This window comes from Megalops cyprinoides, chromosome 7 (genome assembly GCF_013368585.1).
Source record: "Megalops cyprinoides isolate fMegCyp1 chromosome 7, fMegCyp1.pri, whole genome shotgun sequence".
Lineage (NCBI taxonomy): Eukaryota > Metazoa > Chordata > Actinopteri > Elopiformes > Megalopidae > Megalops > Megalops cyprinoides.
Window position 1 is genome coordinate 33,607,032 of NC_050589.1, and position 15,180 is coordinate 33,622,211.

General features: G+C 41.9%; 1 protein-coding gene across 5 annotated transcripts in view; it reads left to right on the forward strand.

Moving 5' to 3' along the window:
- The window catches only part of LOC118781403 (TOX high mobility group box family member 2-like), a 109,403-nt gene extending 95,818 nt beyond the window's left edge, over positions 1–13,585 (forward strand). For all 5 annotated transcript variants that reach the window (XM_036534430.1, XM_036534428.1, XM_036534431.1 and 2 more), the window contains 4 exons: positions 6,604–6,684; positions 10,455–10,847; positions 11,145–11,281; positions 12,239–13,585. In XM_036534430.1, coding sequence (XP_036390323.1) covers positions 6,604–6,684; positions 10,455–10,847; positions 11,145–11,281; positions 12,239–12,278 — 651 coding nt within the window. In that variant the 3' untranslated portion in view covers positions 12,279–13,585. The remainder of the gene's footprint in view (positions 1–6,603; positions 6,685–10,454; positions 10,848–11,144; positions 11,282–12,238) is intronic.
- The last annotated feature ends 1,595 nt before the right edge of the window (positions 13,586–15,180 follow it).

The following is a 15,180-nucleotide window of genomic DNA, read 5'->3' on the forward strand; positions in this document are numbered from 1 at the left end:
CTATTCACAATGAATCTTCATTGTGCTCCTGACACCCTTGAATGTGAATACCTCATTTCCTGACGTTTTATTTATATCTGTTGCCTGGTGATTTGATCATGCAGAGAATACGAGATTAGCAATCGCCTCGTCCTTCAGTTGGCCTCAAGGACACCTGTTCAAAGAATACTCCTGGCTGTTTTTTTTTTTCTTTCACCCGTCCTAACTCCTTTTCTGCTGATGATCCCTGCAAAGATCTAAAAAAAGATACAAAACAGTGTGTCTTTCAGGGTGCATTTGTTCCCAAGAGACAAAAAATCTTCCCCTTCATAATGCACATTCTGGTAAAGATGATGTAATTATCACAATGAACTTAATTTGCTATACCTTTTTACAAGAATAAATCTTTAAGCACTGCACCTTATCACCACACTTCGATATCCCATAATACACTCAGCATAGCGCCTTGAGTTAAGTGGTATTGACATTTGCAAATGCCAGTTATTAAGTCAAGGAGAGATTAAAGAATATGAGGTTGCTGCTCCTATTTGACAGGAAGGGGAATAACAATATCTGTCTGTTTTTTTCTTTTCTTTTTTTTTATCCTGGTTGACGTGATGTTGACTGTCGGGTGGCTAGCAGGACCACGAGGTGATTCACACAGCAGTTGCAATCCCATATGCTGTGAACACGTCAGAGAGGGAGGAAGCTATTATTAGACTGGGTGGTCCACCTCCTAGGGTCGGACTGTATGTGTAATGCCTCCGCCAACCTGGGCCCCCTTTATAAGATGAACTGTAGATTATAAGGCCTTGCCCCAATTAGTCGTATTTATCTGTCGGCTCTAAGGTCATCCTGTAGGTGATGCAGCCGTGGGCAGACCATGTACCTATCAGTGCACTAATTGGTGCTTGCTTCTTTATATTGTGAATACATTACCATACATTACGCACGTTCAGTAGATGCAAATTGTCTCAAGGTGAGAGTTCATAGCATTTGTGCTGTGCTCTTACTTACACATTGTATTAACTTAAAGGGGAACTCGGCCGAAAATCTCTCCTTTTGTGTTTTCCGAACGGCATGTATATTCAACATCAGTGTTCTTGTTTGCCTGGTGAGCAAGCGCAGTAGACTCCAGGCTGCGACAATTGGTTTTTCAAGGACTTTCAGGCCTGACAAAAGCTGACAGGTTAAAAAAAATGCCCGTAAACAATGCAGGGTTAGGGCCAGCAGATCTGAGCTAGGTAAATGAGCAGCTTTTGAGCAAATTTTCAGGTGCCAGCATCCACGCCAGGAACAATTTTGGCACATAGTCACAAAAGATGGTGTCACAGTGCTGCCTGCCTTGGGGCCAGTGTCAGGTGGTTGACTGATGTCGTCGGTTTTCAACATTTCATTTGGTTATGTAGGGAAATATGGCAAGAATGTTCATTTTAGCAATGTGATTTAATGCTCTAGTGAAGGTCAGCCCTTCATTTCCCTACAGCATTGGTGTCTGTATCCAGTATTTCTGATTTAAAGCACAGTATATCACAAGTATGCATTTGGTTTAGACAGTGGTTCAGAAACAACACACATGATTTTGGTGAACTTCCTTTTTAAACAGTCTTTAACTTGAGACACAGCTTACCTTCACCTGTGATGGCACCTATATTTGTAGATCAGGTCTTCCAGTCAGTCTTATGACCCTGCACTTTCTGGTTAATTTGACTTACATATTTAAGAATAACTTTTATTTGTTGTTTTTTTTTCAATAGCATTATGAGATTAACAAAATAAACAAATGTAATTTAAATCATTTAACTAGTAAGTCAAAGTAAAAGAGAAAATGCATTGGGAGCTGTATTCACTGCAAGCTTAAATCCTTATGGGGAAATCACCATGGGTGTTTATCTGTTCTGTTTCAAACAGAAGAATAAACTGCTAAATATTGTGAGAACTGTGTGCAATAATAGATAAGCAATAACAATCTCAATCTGCCGTACTCTTGCTCAGTCTTGAAACATCATATGAAATGAAATACAAGTCTGAGTATGATAGATGAAATGGCCACTGCAAATATCTAAATACTTGATGAAAATTACTTTTCCATCTGATGGCGTTTAGCTGATGACATTTAAAAATTGAAATGAAAATGCTGAAATGCCGCGATGGATGGTCTGCCATTGCCCAGCAGCCAAGCAGTGTTAGGAATGGATGGGCTGCCAGCTTCCCTCTAACTGCTCTTGTTCTGTAGAGCTCCTGTCTTTATTTTGCCGTTTGCACCAATGATAAAATCATTTACCGCTGCAATTTAATAACCGAATGCCTTCCCTGTGTTGAGCTTTGAGGCTTAAACAGGTCTCAGTCTCCCCATTACTCTTCTAATTATCAATTACACCGTGTTATTAGGAGTATGCCTTTTTCTTTATGGTGTCTAACCACAATTCATTTATGGGTATTACCTAGAAGCTTAATACTCATGTTTCCCCCTTTTAATTCTGTTATCTGTCTAGCGTACACTGACACTAAAATAAAGGTGAGCATGGACCACAAAAGAAAAAACGATCTGCCAACTCAGATGCTGCTGGGAATTACCACGCATATAAAGACTGTGGGCTTCCTATTCATGAAGCATAAAGGACACTCATTGCAAATTTCCTCGCTGTCATTATTTTTCCCTTTTCTGTGTGTTTGTTTGTATTAAAGGTGTTTATTTGCAGAAAAACAAATGTGGTTCTTAAGTATGGCATTTATTTTAATCGCGTTGCAATTAATGTTTCGCTTATTAAAATTGTTTTGCCGAGGGGCAAAGTCTACAATTATCATACTTGTCTGCCGGGCAATGATGCTGTTAGCTGCAGGGCCTAAGAAGGCACAGCTATTTTTTTCCTCTTTCTCAGAGAGAGGCTGGAGCTCTTTCCTTCAAATGGATGGGAATGGGATTGATTTGCAGGTGCAGTGGAGGATAGGCAATTGAGATGAGGGAGCGTCTGCTAGGTAATGACGAGGGAATCGTGCTGAGACGGGTTGTAAGCGAATCCACTGTTAACTCCTTCCTGTCCAAGGGCTTCCAACACTGGCTGGCTCCTCTCAGGGACGGGATTCACAGTGTCATGAGTCCGCCACGCCAGCTAAAATCTAGCAAGTGCTTGCATGTAATGTCTTTGTTATGTGACTGAACTGAAGGGGACAAGGCAACTGTCAGCCCCTGATTAAGTGCAGCGTGCTGTATCTTCAACTTTGAGCAGTGAGCTGAGGCCATGTTTAATACCCTCAGCAATATCTGGCATCATAAGTTCAGGGTTGATTGACATTAACAAAAAATGGAATGCAATCATGGACAAAGAATGTCATCATGGATAGAATGAATCTGTGCTTCAGTGTAATTTCAACCCCCTCCCCCCATGGCAATACTTCAACCATTACATTCTCCTTTCCATATTGTCAACTGCAATTACAAACAAGAACTGCAAAAAGTGTGCACAAAATTACTGACACGCGAGGACTGATGAAATGTGTTTGAAAAGGTCAGAACTAATATCTTTGGAGCGCTCATCATTTGTTTGATGTATTATTTTATGGCTATACTATAAAGTATAAAAAAAAGTTTATGACATTCCAATTTTACTGGAATCTAATTGCAACAATCTTTATTTTCTCTGATAACAAGAATCACACTGGGCATTCCTTATTAGTCATAAGACATTTCAGTGTTTATAAGGATCTCCTGAGGATCACACAGTATTAGAAGCCTGCAGAGTTGTTTTAACGTGCAGCTTTATACCACATACATTCCAGGAGCCATCTGTTGACATTTATTTCACATTAGATTCAGTTAGATTAGGTCGATTAGCTAGAGCTTCATATGCCACTCACTTACTGGTACCTGTTACACAGTGCCAGAGTCCACCTTCTGAACATCACTTTGGAGCCACAGACACTGGCAGAGAGACAATGTATTTTCCCCCTCTATCCTAAGAGATGACCCTGCTACTCTCTGCTCCGGTATCTTTTCCGTACACGTCCCTTTTAAATGAACTATAAATACCTGAGAGCAAGAGAGACAGCAAAATTCTGCCATAGAAGATTTTTTCCAAAGCGCATTTAACCCCAAGATGAATGTGCTGGTCGTGAGAAAATATCTTTCCCACGCCTTGCAGGGGAAGCCAGCTCAAAATGAGCTGCTAGGACACTTACATTGAGACGCTTTTGATCCGCAATATGTGACTTCATCGATCACATTAGTTAATCTTGGCTTGCGAGTTTTTAAACATTCTTTATTTCGGTTTCCCATAGATGACAGAGGTTAAGAAGCAGACTTTGTATTTTTATTGGCGAATTAACGCTTTCCAGAATGCACAAACTGTGCTACGAAATATAAAATATTCTCTTGTCTTTTTCCATCGCCTCAGGGCAGAAATCGTTTATCAAAATGGATGCATTTCCTCTTTTGTCTGAATAATCTGTTTTCACTCATTAGTGCTTGATATTTACTTGACAGTCAAAGCTTTTTATAACCCCAGCATTTACAGATGTGTCTCACTAGATGTATTTTCCATCTGAGCTATTTTGAAGAGCATTGTTCATTTTTGCTTCTTCCTTTTTCGTGTGTTGCATGTTTCAATTATCATGTTGTTCACTATAGCCTATTGTGCACTCTTCAGGTTTATATGTGAACATGTGAAACTGTAATGACATGTCAATTAAGCTGGCAAGTGAACAGGTGGTGGAGTTTAATATACCTTTGCTACAGCTCAAGTCGTCAGCTTTAAATAGACAGTTGTAGCGTTTTCAGTTTACTGTTTTAGACAGTGAATGATTAAGATGAATTCCATTTTTTTCACATCTCCTCTTAGCATCTGAGAGGTCTTAGTGCAGTCCTGTATTTTTTTCCGATGCATCAAATTCCCCAGGGATCTGGGGAATTCCATCCTTTTGTTCCACACGGCAACAGTGTCTTGCTGCTGCTTAAGGCACACCCGCCAGGGCGTATTTTTTGTGGGCTTAATTAATTGCCAAGTCGAAATGCACGGCTCTGCTCTTTAAATGGTACATATGCAGCCACACACTCTCTCTCTCTCTCTCTCTCTCTCTCGCTCTCTCTCTCTCACGCACACACACACACACACACACACACACACACACACAAATACACACACACACACACACACACACACCTCTGCTGTTTCTAGCACTTGAGAGAGGTCAGCGGTTGAAATCGGGGCCTCTTTTTTCCCCGGCGTGATCGTACCTCGAGACGCAGGTCTCTCCGGCTGGGCGAGGCACTGTGGCCTCAACCAAAGACACCTACTGCATCCGGGCGCCGCTCCATCATTGTCCCCAGGCCCCAGTAATTGCTCAGCCTCCGTCGGGGGGGTTCGGAGTTATTGTCTCCTTTAATTAACTGGTTATCAAACAAGAATGTTCCATTAAGGTACAATTACCATCTAATTCTGCCGGGACGCCCCGATGTCAGGATTACGACCACAACATATGCTCCGTGCAGCTTAGTTATTTTTAATACGCCCCGACCCACAGCCTCCGACGGCTCAGATCGCTAATGAATCCACTCACTTTTGAATAATTACAAATCCTAAAGCATGGTAATTTATTTTATTTTTTTTAAATGTCTGTCATTGCACGAATCGTTGGCTGAGTTAAATGAATTTGAAATTAAAACTGCTGGGAGTACTTTTGGAGTTCATTATTTAAAAAAAGCACTGCGGCTTCTATCAATATTTAAGTGGAAATGGCTGAGGTCTGGAATTTTTATTTAAGAATGTGACTTGTGTTTCTTAATGTCAGAACCAGAGCAATAAAATGAATAAGAAAGCCATGGTAGAGATCAGAACAGCCGCACTAAGAAACCCCCTCCCCCAACATACACACACTTTACCTGAGGCGAGTCTTTTTCACAGTGGGGGTTACTTTATCCAAATCCCATCAGTTTTGCTAACAAAGGCTCAGTCGTACAGATGTGGCCTGCCTTCAACTCTGCAGAAAAGCAGTGATATAAAAAAAGTTTAAATTAATTTGGGGGCTCATTTTTTTGTAGTGCTTAATAAGTCCCCAGGAGAGCGAAGAGAAACAGAGCATATTTTTTTCTTTCATTTTAATGACAAGTTGGGTAGTTGGACTCCCTTTGAAAGTGAAAGGAATTGTTTGAGCCAAGAAAAAGAGTGGTAAATAACACTGACAGATACTGCTGCGTTCATTTATACTGAGATTATGTTTCACTGTAGGTGTCAATCCAGCCGAGGTAACCAAGTTACAGCCGCTTGTTTTGTGGCAGAGCCAATCGGATATGCTGTATATCAGCCACAATGTGTTTAGGCACAGGATGGAAAGCACTGAGCATGTGGCAAAAGAATGGGGGCCTGTGAGTGTTTCATTTTTGCATCTCAGAAGACCGTGCCAGTGCATTCTGGGAAACGAAACACGTGATAAAATGTAGAGTTTACATTTTATATTTTAACTGCCCTCCAACCCCTTCCCCCACCTCCTACGAGAGTACAGTGTTCACTCTCTGGGGACAGAGCGCGTACTGGCGTCCAGGTTAATGGGGAGTGGTCTCAGATCCAACTGTGTGTGCCTTGGGTCCTCCCACTCTCTCTGACTGCTGCCTCCTTTGCATTTCCGCAGGCCTACAAGAGGAAGACGGAGGCTGCCAAGAAGGAGTACCTGAAAGCCCTGGCCGCGTACCGAGCGAGTCTGGTTTCCAAGGTAACGGGGGCCGTGCCTTCGACGCGCAGGGGTCAGCGCAGATATGGCAGTGATAAATTGGATTGAGAATTCCTGGTAATCTCAGGGGAGGGGCGGCCCGACGAGAGCTGTGCTGCGACAAGGCCGCACTGAATTAGGCCCAACGCCGCCCACCCCCCGCCTCCGTCAAACTGCACCCCACCCCACCTCCCACTCCCTCCATACCGTACACATGTAGTCTGAGAGCGATGAGGACAGAGTACCCTCACAAAAACATAAATTAACCTGCATAGGGGTGCTTTCTCTCATTAGCGCTTTCATAGAGTAGAGCCTTGAAGCAGGGGAGAAGGGCATCCACTCACCTAGGGTGCCACCAGGCTGTGGGGCTTTGGTGCGGGTGGAGTTCTGCTGTAGCCTCTATAGCCTGTAACTACTATTTAAACTATATTTTCTAACATATTGGCTTTAAGGCAGATAGAGTAGGGTTATAGCCTTTGTAGGTAGTGTATTTAAGATGGGGTTTTTCTGACTTATTGACTTTAAGACAGGTAGAGTATAATTATAGCCTTTGTAGCTGGTGTATTTAAATGGGTATTTCCCTGACATAGGGATTTTAAGACAGGGAGAGCAGCATTATAGCCTTTGTAGCTAGTGTGCTGAAACTGGGATTTCTCTGACATAGGGGCTTTAAGACAGGCAGAGTAGCGTTATGGCCTTTGAGGTAGTGCGTTTAAACTCGGATTTCTCTGACATAGGGATTTTAAGACAGGTAGAGTAGCTTTCTAGGCTTTGTAGCTTGGTGTATCTAAATGGGGATTACACCACTGTTTGTGCTTTGCATACACATGAAGCTGGATCTCTCTCTATGCACAAGCTCTTGGGGGCAGGGTCAGCAGTTCAACACAAGATCCTCATTCTCTCAGTAGGATCACGAAGGGCATTTCACTGGTTGATTGGTGCACTGTACATCAGAATAAGCACTCTGTGTTTCCTTGAAAGCTCCACAGAGGTATAGTGCGAGAAGCCACTTGAAAGGAGGTACTTATTTCAGACGTTAAAGTATTAACGAGTAATTAACACAGCAGGCCTGTGTTTTAAATATCTCCCTTTAAAGTCATATGATGTCTCAATTTATGTAGGGAGATACAAGCAAAGCTTTGCTACATTTTATCAGAGCCAACAGCATAACAGATTCAACCCTTTGCAAAATCAATGGAAGGTGCAATATGGTGCCATGTCCCTTATGGTGATTTATTGAAAGTGCACGTTAATGCAGTCCACAAACACTGAAGTGCTGCATGAAACGCTGATGTCAGTTTTTTAACATGTTTACAAAACCTGGCTCTCACGAAAGTGTAGCGAATAGATAAATATGGAGCCTGAATCTCCTGTTTGTCATCACTTAAATCAAGAATGTTTTTGAATTTTAAAAAATGTACATTTTAAAAAGAGCAAGCTAAAGGGACGGGATTAATGAAATGAATTATGCACAATGTTCTGTAGCTTCAGAATTTTAGAGGCTGTATCCATAATCTCCTTTTGCTCTGCAATATGTTTGCAATTTTCCCCTTTCCAAATGCAAATTGCATTACCATATAGTACTCTCTCTTTTTCTCTCTTTCACTCTCTCTCTCCCTCTCTTAACCCCCGCCACCCCCCTTTCTGTCTCTTTCTCTCTTCACCCTCCCTCTCCTGCCCCCCCCTCCTTTCACCCCCACTCTCCCTCTCCCCTCTCCCCATCTCTTCTTCCATCTCATTTTCCCTTGGAAATTTACAACGCCCCAAAAACAAGAGGCGTGATTACACCCTGAATGGTTTATTCATCAGCTGGTTCCAATGGCAGTGTTTATTAACAATCGATCTCATCTGTCATTTTACCTAATTAAATATTCTGTCAAATCTATAATTCGGATTCGAGCGATGTCAGGCAAAGTGGCAGGCATTTGAAGTTTTGTGTGGAAATAGACAAAAATAACCACAACCCTGGTACCCTTCAAGGGAACAAGCCCATCAAATCTGCATTTTGGAATTCAGAGTAACCCAACTCACTGGTCTGGTTTGGATAGAGCACCTGCCTAAAAGGGTATATTTGCAACATGGGATTTCAGGCCATTAAAGACCACCCTGGGTTCCTGTGTCCCAGGTTTTCGTAAGCATGGCTCACTCTTGCATTTTACGTGCGCCAAACATGCATGAATGTAGCTTGATTAGCGCACGTGATCTAAATATTGCTTTGAAAGAAATATGCTGGGGCGAAATCAGCTCCAGTTTAGGGAGGGAGAGATACATTTAATCCTACCCAATCAAATTTTGCGCTGGTTTCCGCCTTATGTCACCCTCGCACTGATTTAGATATATGGCACTCCTGGTGTTCATTCCAGCTCCTGAGCCATCTCCAGCGCGGCCCGAAACGGAGGGCGGAAATGCTAAAATCGTATTGTTTATGCTGCCAGGTTACATTAATGCCGGGGAAATGTACTGTCCAGGCGATTTCTTTTGTCACCCAATTTGTCCTCATCCCGTGCAGTCTCATTTTCCCCCCCGAAACGGCAAATATGCCTGGCGATTTCCATCCCTCCATGGCGGTATCTATTGATCATGTGCGGTGGCTCTGCCGCGGCTCGCGCCAATGTGCTCCATTATCGAATAAGCAACACTGACAGATGGTGTTAACCGTCCCGACAGCTCAGGAGAGGCGGCTGGAGGTGTGTGTGTGTGTGTGTGTGTGTGTGTTGGGGGGTGGTGGTGGTGTTGGTTTAGTGGGTTTTTTAAAAAGTAGCTGGGCCTCGATGGAATGGCACTGGTGGGAAGGGGGTAATGGAATGATCAGGGTGTGAGATGGCTCCTAGTCCAAGCGGTCTGGCAATTTCCAGCTGACTCATGCCCAAGTTTTATGCCTCATGTTTGTTTCTAATAACAAAAAAGTGCATTGTTTTTAGTCAAAATTTTAAAAAACTATTTTTGTCTTTTAGTCTTCTGTTTTTACTTTGATCCTCCAAAAAGTAGTGTAATGTGCATGTGGGTTTCAAAAGAAGGTGTAGGATGGCTGTGAGGAAGCTGGCCGACGCTTCTCACCAAACAAGAACAGAACAGAAGGAACAAACTTACAAATCAAATAATTTATTTTAAAATGAAAATCAAAGAAACAGCCTTAGGCACAAGCACCATAAACTGCTCACAAAAGTGAGTCTAATAGCACCCTTACACCTGTATTGAATGTGCCTCTGATTAGCCAGGTGTGGTCCCAATGCCTGGTTTGACATGAACACCGATAGTTACCATGACAGACAGTTAGACAATTAACAACAGAGTTGGATGCAGTTGATGAAATGTGATCTGCTGTTGGTAGGTTTGAATTGGATAGAAGGTCCCTTGAACATTTAACATTTTAACAATCAACATTCAGTTTCCTTGGGGGACAGGTGAAGGCTCTCTTTCACAATGGCACTGGGACAGAGTGAAATATTTATTGTTGTTATCATTTTGTTATCGTTTTTGTTGTTGGATGTGCTTATTCATTGTAATTTACCCTTTTACAAGTTCACAATACCAGGGACATTAATAACAACATAGAGTTCCAAATATAATAATAAGCACAAATAAAAATGCATAAAAAAAACACAAAAATCCCCAAAATCACAAAAAATGCAGTAAATCCAGAATGAATCACAGTTAGTAGCAATTGACTATGTGTAGCAACTATATGCTATGTAGTCTATTAAACCAGCAGTCATGTGTGATTTTCAGGTTCAGTGCTAATCATGCTGTGTTTCCGCCCCCTGTTTGTATAGAACTATAATGACCCAGTGGAGACTAAGAGTGCCCAAACCAGCCAGCCGTCACACATGATGCCGCCGAAGCAGCCCCTGTACAGCGTGCCCCCGCAGGCCTCTTCACCGTACCTGGGCCCGGGGTCCTTCCCCCTGTCCGACCTGCAGAGCTTCGCCGGGCCCCCGCGCCACAGCCTCTCCCGGACCCTCAGCCAATCACAGATGCTGCCCAGCATGAGTGCCTCCCCGCCCTCCTCCTTCCAGATCAGCCCGCCCCTGCACCAGCAGCTCTCCCTGCACCAGAGCTCCCTCCTCAACCAGCCAATCCGCATGCAGCAGGTGCAGTCGCAGCCAATCATTTCCCACCAGATGGGGCTCCAACCTTCTCTTCACTCACCTCCTCCTGGCCAGCAGGTTAGTAGCTCTTAGCTATTGGTGCAATAGTTTGCGTCGGAGTGACTAATCTGTCCGGACCATATTTTTACAATGTACAATGTAATATCCCAAAACAATTCCTAAAACATTCTTGCATAGGATACATACCAACATTTCAGGCACTCAAGTAATAAGTACTTTTTGGTATGGCTGTTTCAGCCAATTTGGTGTGAAACCTTCTACTTACAAAGACCAAAGGAAGCACAAGACTGATCTGAGGTCAGACAGCCTGTGAGTAGTGTAGGCCTTATGGGTTGGGCTTTTTCTGTGCCACAGGGATTCCCTCACATTCAGTCTGAGTACCAGAACAGCGTCAGCTCGCAGTCTCCGGGGGCACCCAACCCAGTAAGCGGACAGAATCCCGACTGGGACGGTGAATACTGCAATCGGGAGTGTGGAGGCAACCTCTGCAGGTAAGCTCAGGAGGAAACGTTATTCTCACATCACTAATTCAGCAAACCAAACGTCTGTCTCACTTTGCACACAAGGAGGAGAGTCATCACAATTGCCTGTGTGGTGTTTTTTTTTTTTCGCTCCTCCCATTTCCCCTGCAAAAAATCGTACTCTAGCTATTTGTTTAGTTACGCTTTTCCCATGACTGAGTTCACTGTGGGAGGTTCAAGTGCCATTTCATCTGACCAGCGCTTTTTTAAAAAACACAAAAACGCACAAAAGTATTCACGCTGGTGTTCGTGAAAACGACTGTTTACTTTAAGTCTTTTCCTCCACAAAGCCAACCTAAGCAAAACAGACTGTCGTTGTTGAAACGTTACCTTCTCGTTTAGATGGCAAAATGATTCCAGATGCTTGCTTAAAACAAAAATACTTGTAGAAAATGTAATGTAAGCTTGCTGCGGTTGGACAGGGAGTCTTAATGGTTTTTGGACAGGATCATTTTATCATCACGTTTAAATCATTCTTATGAACGCCTCAGAAAATGGATGAATCTATTGCTCAATTCTTAGGCCCCCTGTAAATCTTTCCCTCTGATGAGTAACAAATGTAAAGGTTTTTATTTCAGTGGTCACCACAATAACACAGTGTGTTTAAAATGTGTTACTAAAAGGTGAGGAATAGAGTCTGCAGTATTGTCCCTGGTATTTACTTTTGTATACTTTCATGTCATCCTTTAACTTTTCTGTTCTGGAAACAGTTTTACTTGCTCAACTCGTGTATCAAACGACAAGGGAATGGCCTTTCGACGTAATCCCAAGGAATCGTGGGATAGCGTGCCGGTTTCTGTTTGTTTATTTGTTTTGCTCAGCTCATCGGAGCAGGGTGTCATGTTTCAGTCGTTGTATGAAGACAGCATCATGGCTGCTCAGTTTCACGCAGTCAACGTTGTCTCTCATTTCCTTTTGTTTCCTCAGCAGTGTGATAGGACGGGACAAGCCACTCTACCTCACTTGAAGCTGGAGAACCTTGAAAATAAAGGACACCAGGGAGCCCTCAAACACCACCATTTTATCTTCTGTTTTTCGATATTTCTCTTTTTTTCTTCTGTGGAACGATTTCACGCAAGTCCTGAAGACTACTAGGGATCCTTTTTTTGCCAAGCACTTAAAATATACAGGGTTTGCCCAGAGCCTGATACATCTTTAGGTTAAAAAAAAAGAAAATGTGGGTCACCTTTTGGGGGTCGTTCAGCTTTAATATGTGAAGACAAAAAAAAAAATCTCTCCTTGACTGCATTTAATTTGATTTGTTTTATTATTTTATTTATTTCTTGCTTGCCACAAGCTTTGCCATGGACCCTGTAGGGAAGTGCTTTGGTCGACACATGCCTTGATAATGTTCGGTAGAGGATAAAACTGTAATTATGACTTCTCTAGGAGTAGCAGGTCGGAGAGTTTCAGCAGAGAATGGAACCCGAACAGCAAACAAAACAAGATATGAAGCATAAACTTTTTTTGTATCATAGAAGACCTGTTAAGGCCGATCTCTCACAGCGTGATTGTAAATATCACTTTTATGGCATTGAATTGAGCGTCTCAAGCCCAGATGTGTTTTTCCCCCTTCTTTTTCCATTTTCGTACTAGCTGTAATTCCTCGATTTTTATTTTTTAAAAAGAATTTTGTGTTTTGTGAATTTGAACGATTTCGCGCAAGGCAGTTTCAGTGAAGGATTTCACATTCTAAATCTTGCATTAAAACTGTTCACTGGTGTGTGTATGTGTGTGCATGTGTGTGTGTGTGTGTGTGTGTGCGTGTGTGTGTGTGTGCGTGTGTGTGCGTGTGGGTGTTTTTCCCCAGTAAAGAGAAATACAAAGACTATTAAGGCCTAGTGTCCCAACAGTCATAAAGGATCCATGAAAAAAGAATCTCACCTTATTGGTCAGACTGCCTGGCTAGGCAGATCTATGAAGAACCCAGTCGATGCTCCGTTGGTTTATTTCCTGGTATGATTGACTCTTGGTCCCCAATACAACTTGTACAGGTGAATAATAAAAAAATGCTAAATGTGAAATGTTACTAAAGATAAACATAACAGTGGGTTTATAGTTTGAGTAGATTTACTAGGTGTTTTAGAATTGTGTTGAACTCATCTTTATAATTTTTTGTGAAGAAAAAATAATAATAATGCATTTAATTTCTAAAGGCATACATTTTGCTATTCATTGTAGCACACTTGCGTTTTTAGAGAGCAGAGGTTGGGGGGTGGGGGGAATCTTTCAGTTGTGTACAAACCTGCCAAATGTTTCTTCTTTTATTTGTAAAGCCAGTGATGAAAATCAGTTTTCTCTGTTGTATTGCATTATAGGGTTTTTTTCCCAGTATGACCATCTTCTATTTAATTTTATTGACTGGTTTCCTATCTATTTATGAATGATATGAAGTAACTTTTTGGCTTGTTTTTATCAAGATGCATTATTATTTTTTTTATTTTTTTGATTACCATTATTATAATTATAATTATTATTATTATTATTATTATTATTTTACATCTCTTGGTGCAGGCGTTTTCTTTCCACGTCAGCAAGTTCATTTTGTGTCACAATGCTTCTTTTATTTTGTTTGTCTGTAATAAAATGTTTAAAGTGGAATATAAATTGTCTGCCTCCACTTTATTGTGTTTTAAGCAACCAGCAAGGTAGCTGACAGCACGCTTTAAACATTTTTAAATGTCGGTAATGTGCTCTTATCGTTGAAGTTAAGAGATGGTGCAGAACTTTGGAACATCGCGTAAGATAATGGAACCTCACTGTGGCTGTCTGAGGGTACATTGCGATGATTGCGTGATGTGATTACAATGGTTGCCAATGTGGCTCTGGACCGTGAGGATGACCTCTGACCTTGAAAGAGTGTGAGATGGAGAATCGAAATTTAACAGGTCCCTGTTTGCTCTGTTTCAATCCAGACGAGTTCTGCCAGTGTCATGATCCAGAGGTACCCTCCGATTGAAGTGAACCTTGCTTCAGTGAGACTCTGTCCCTCTGCTCTGTGTCTATGTCGTGTTATCACCTTGTCTATCATAGTGGGGGAAACGTGACACAGGGTCCTTGTAGGGCCAGGATTCAGCCTAACCAAAATGCTACCTGACCTTAGGTTTATCCAGCTAATTCAATCATCTTCTCCTTATTTTCACTCCTCATGCAACATTATGAGTTCAGTGGTCATTGACATTGCTGGAAAAATGACCAGTAGCAGTAAAATATAAATGTAAAACTTTGTTAGATAAGCTATTCCAGAACAGCGTTGCACTTACATTTAATTTCTGGATGCTTTTACAGTTTTTGTTTATTTACTTCATGGGCAAAATTATTTTGGTAAATGTTTCTTATGTGTCCACATACGCCAGATGAGAATGTTTTCTTAGACTGCCATGTTAGGAGTGGGAGAGCCTCAGTGTACAATTGCATGTGAAATTGAGTCAGTTTCACATTACACCCAGTTAGAATGTACACTCTGTGGCTAGCTTTGTGGTTCTGTAGCTAGCTTTGATCAATAACGGTCAGAGAGTGTCATGTTTTCCATTGTACTCACGCTACAAATGTGAGGGGGTGGCAAGAAACAGCATAAGTGCTGATCCAGTTTAACTATGGAGTCAAACAGATTTGCTCATTATGCTCAGCAAGATGGAACAACCAAATCCCTATGGGAAGAGAAAATTATACCCATCTTTGTGTGGATAATTCATAACATGATATATGTAAAACATGACACAGAGGTGTGATCATGTTTTAAGGCAATGTAGCAAAGTGCTTAAGGAAATGGCCATCTTGTGTTTGAAAGATGGCAGGTTCCAATCCCAAGCAGACTGCTGGTGTCCCCAGAAGTAAAGTATGAGTCATTGTGTTCAGTGTTTTAAAAT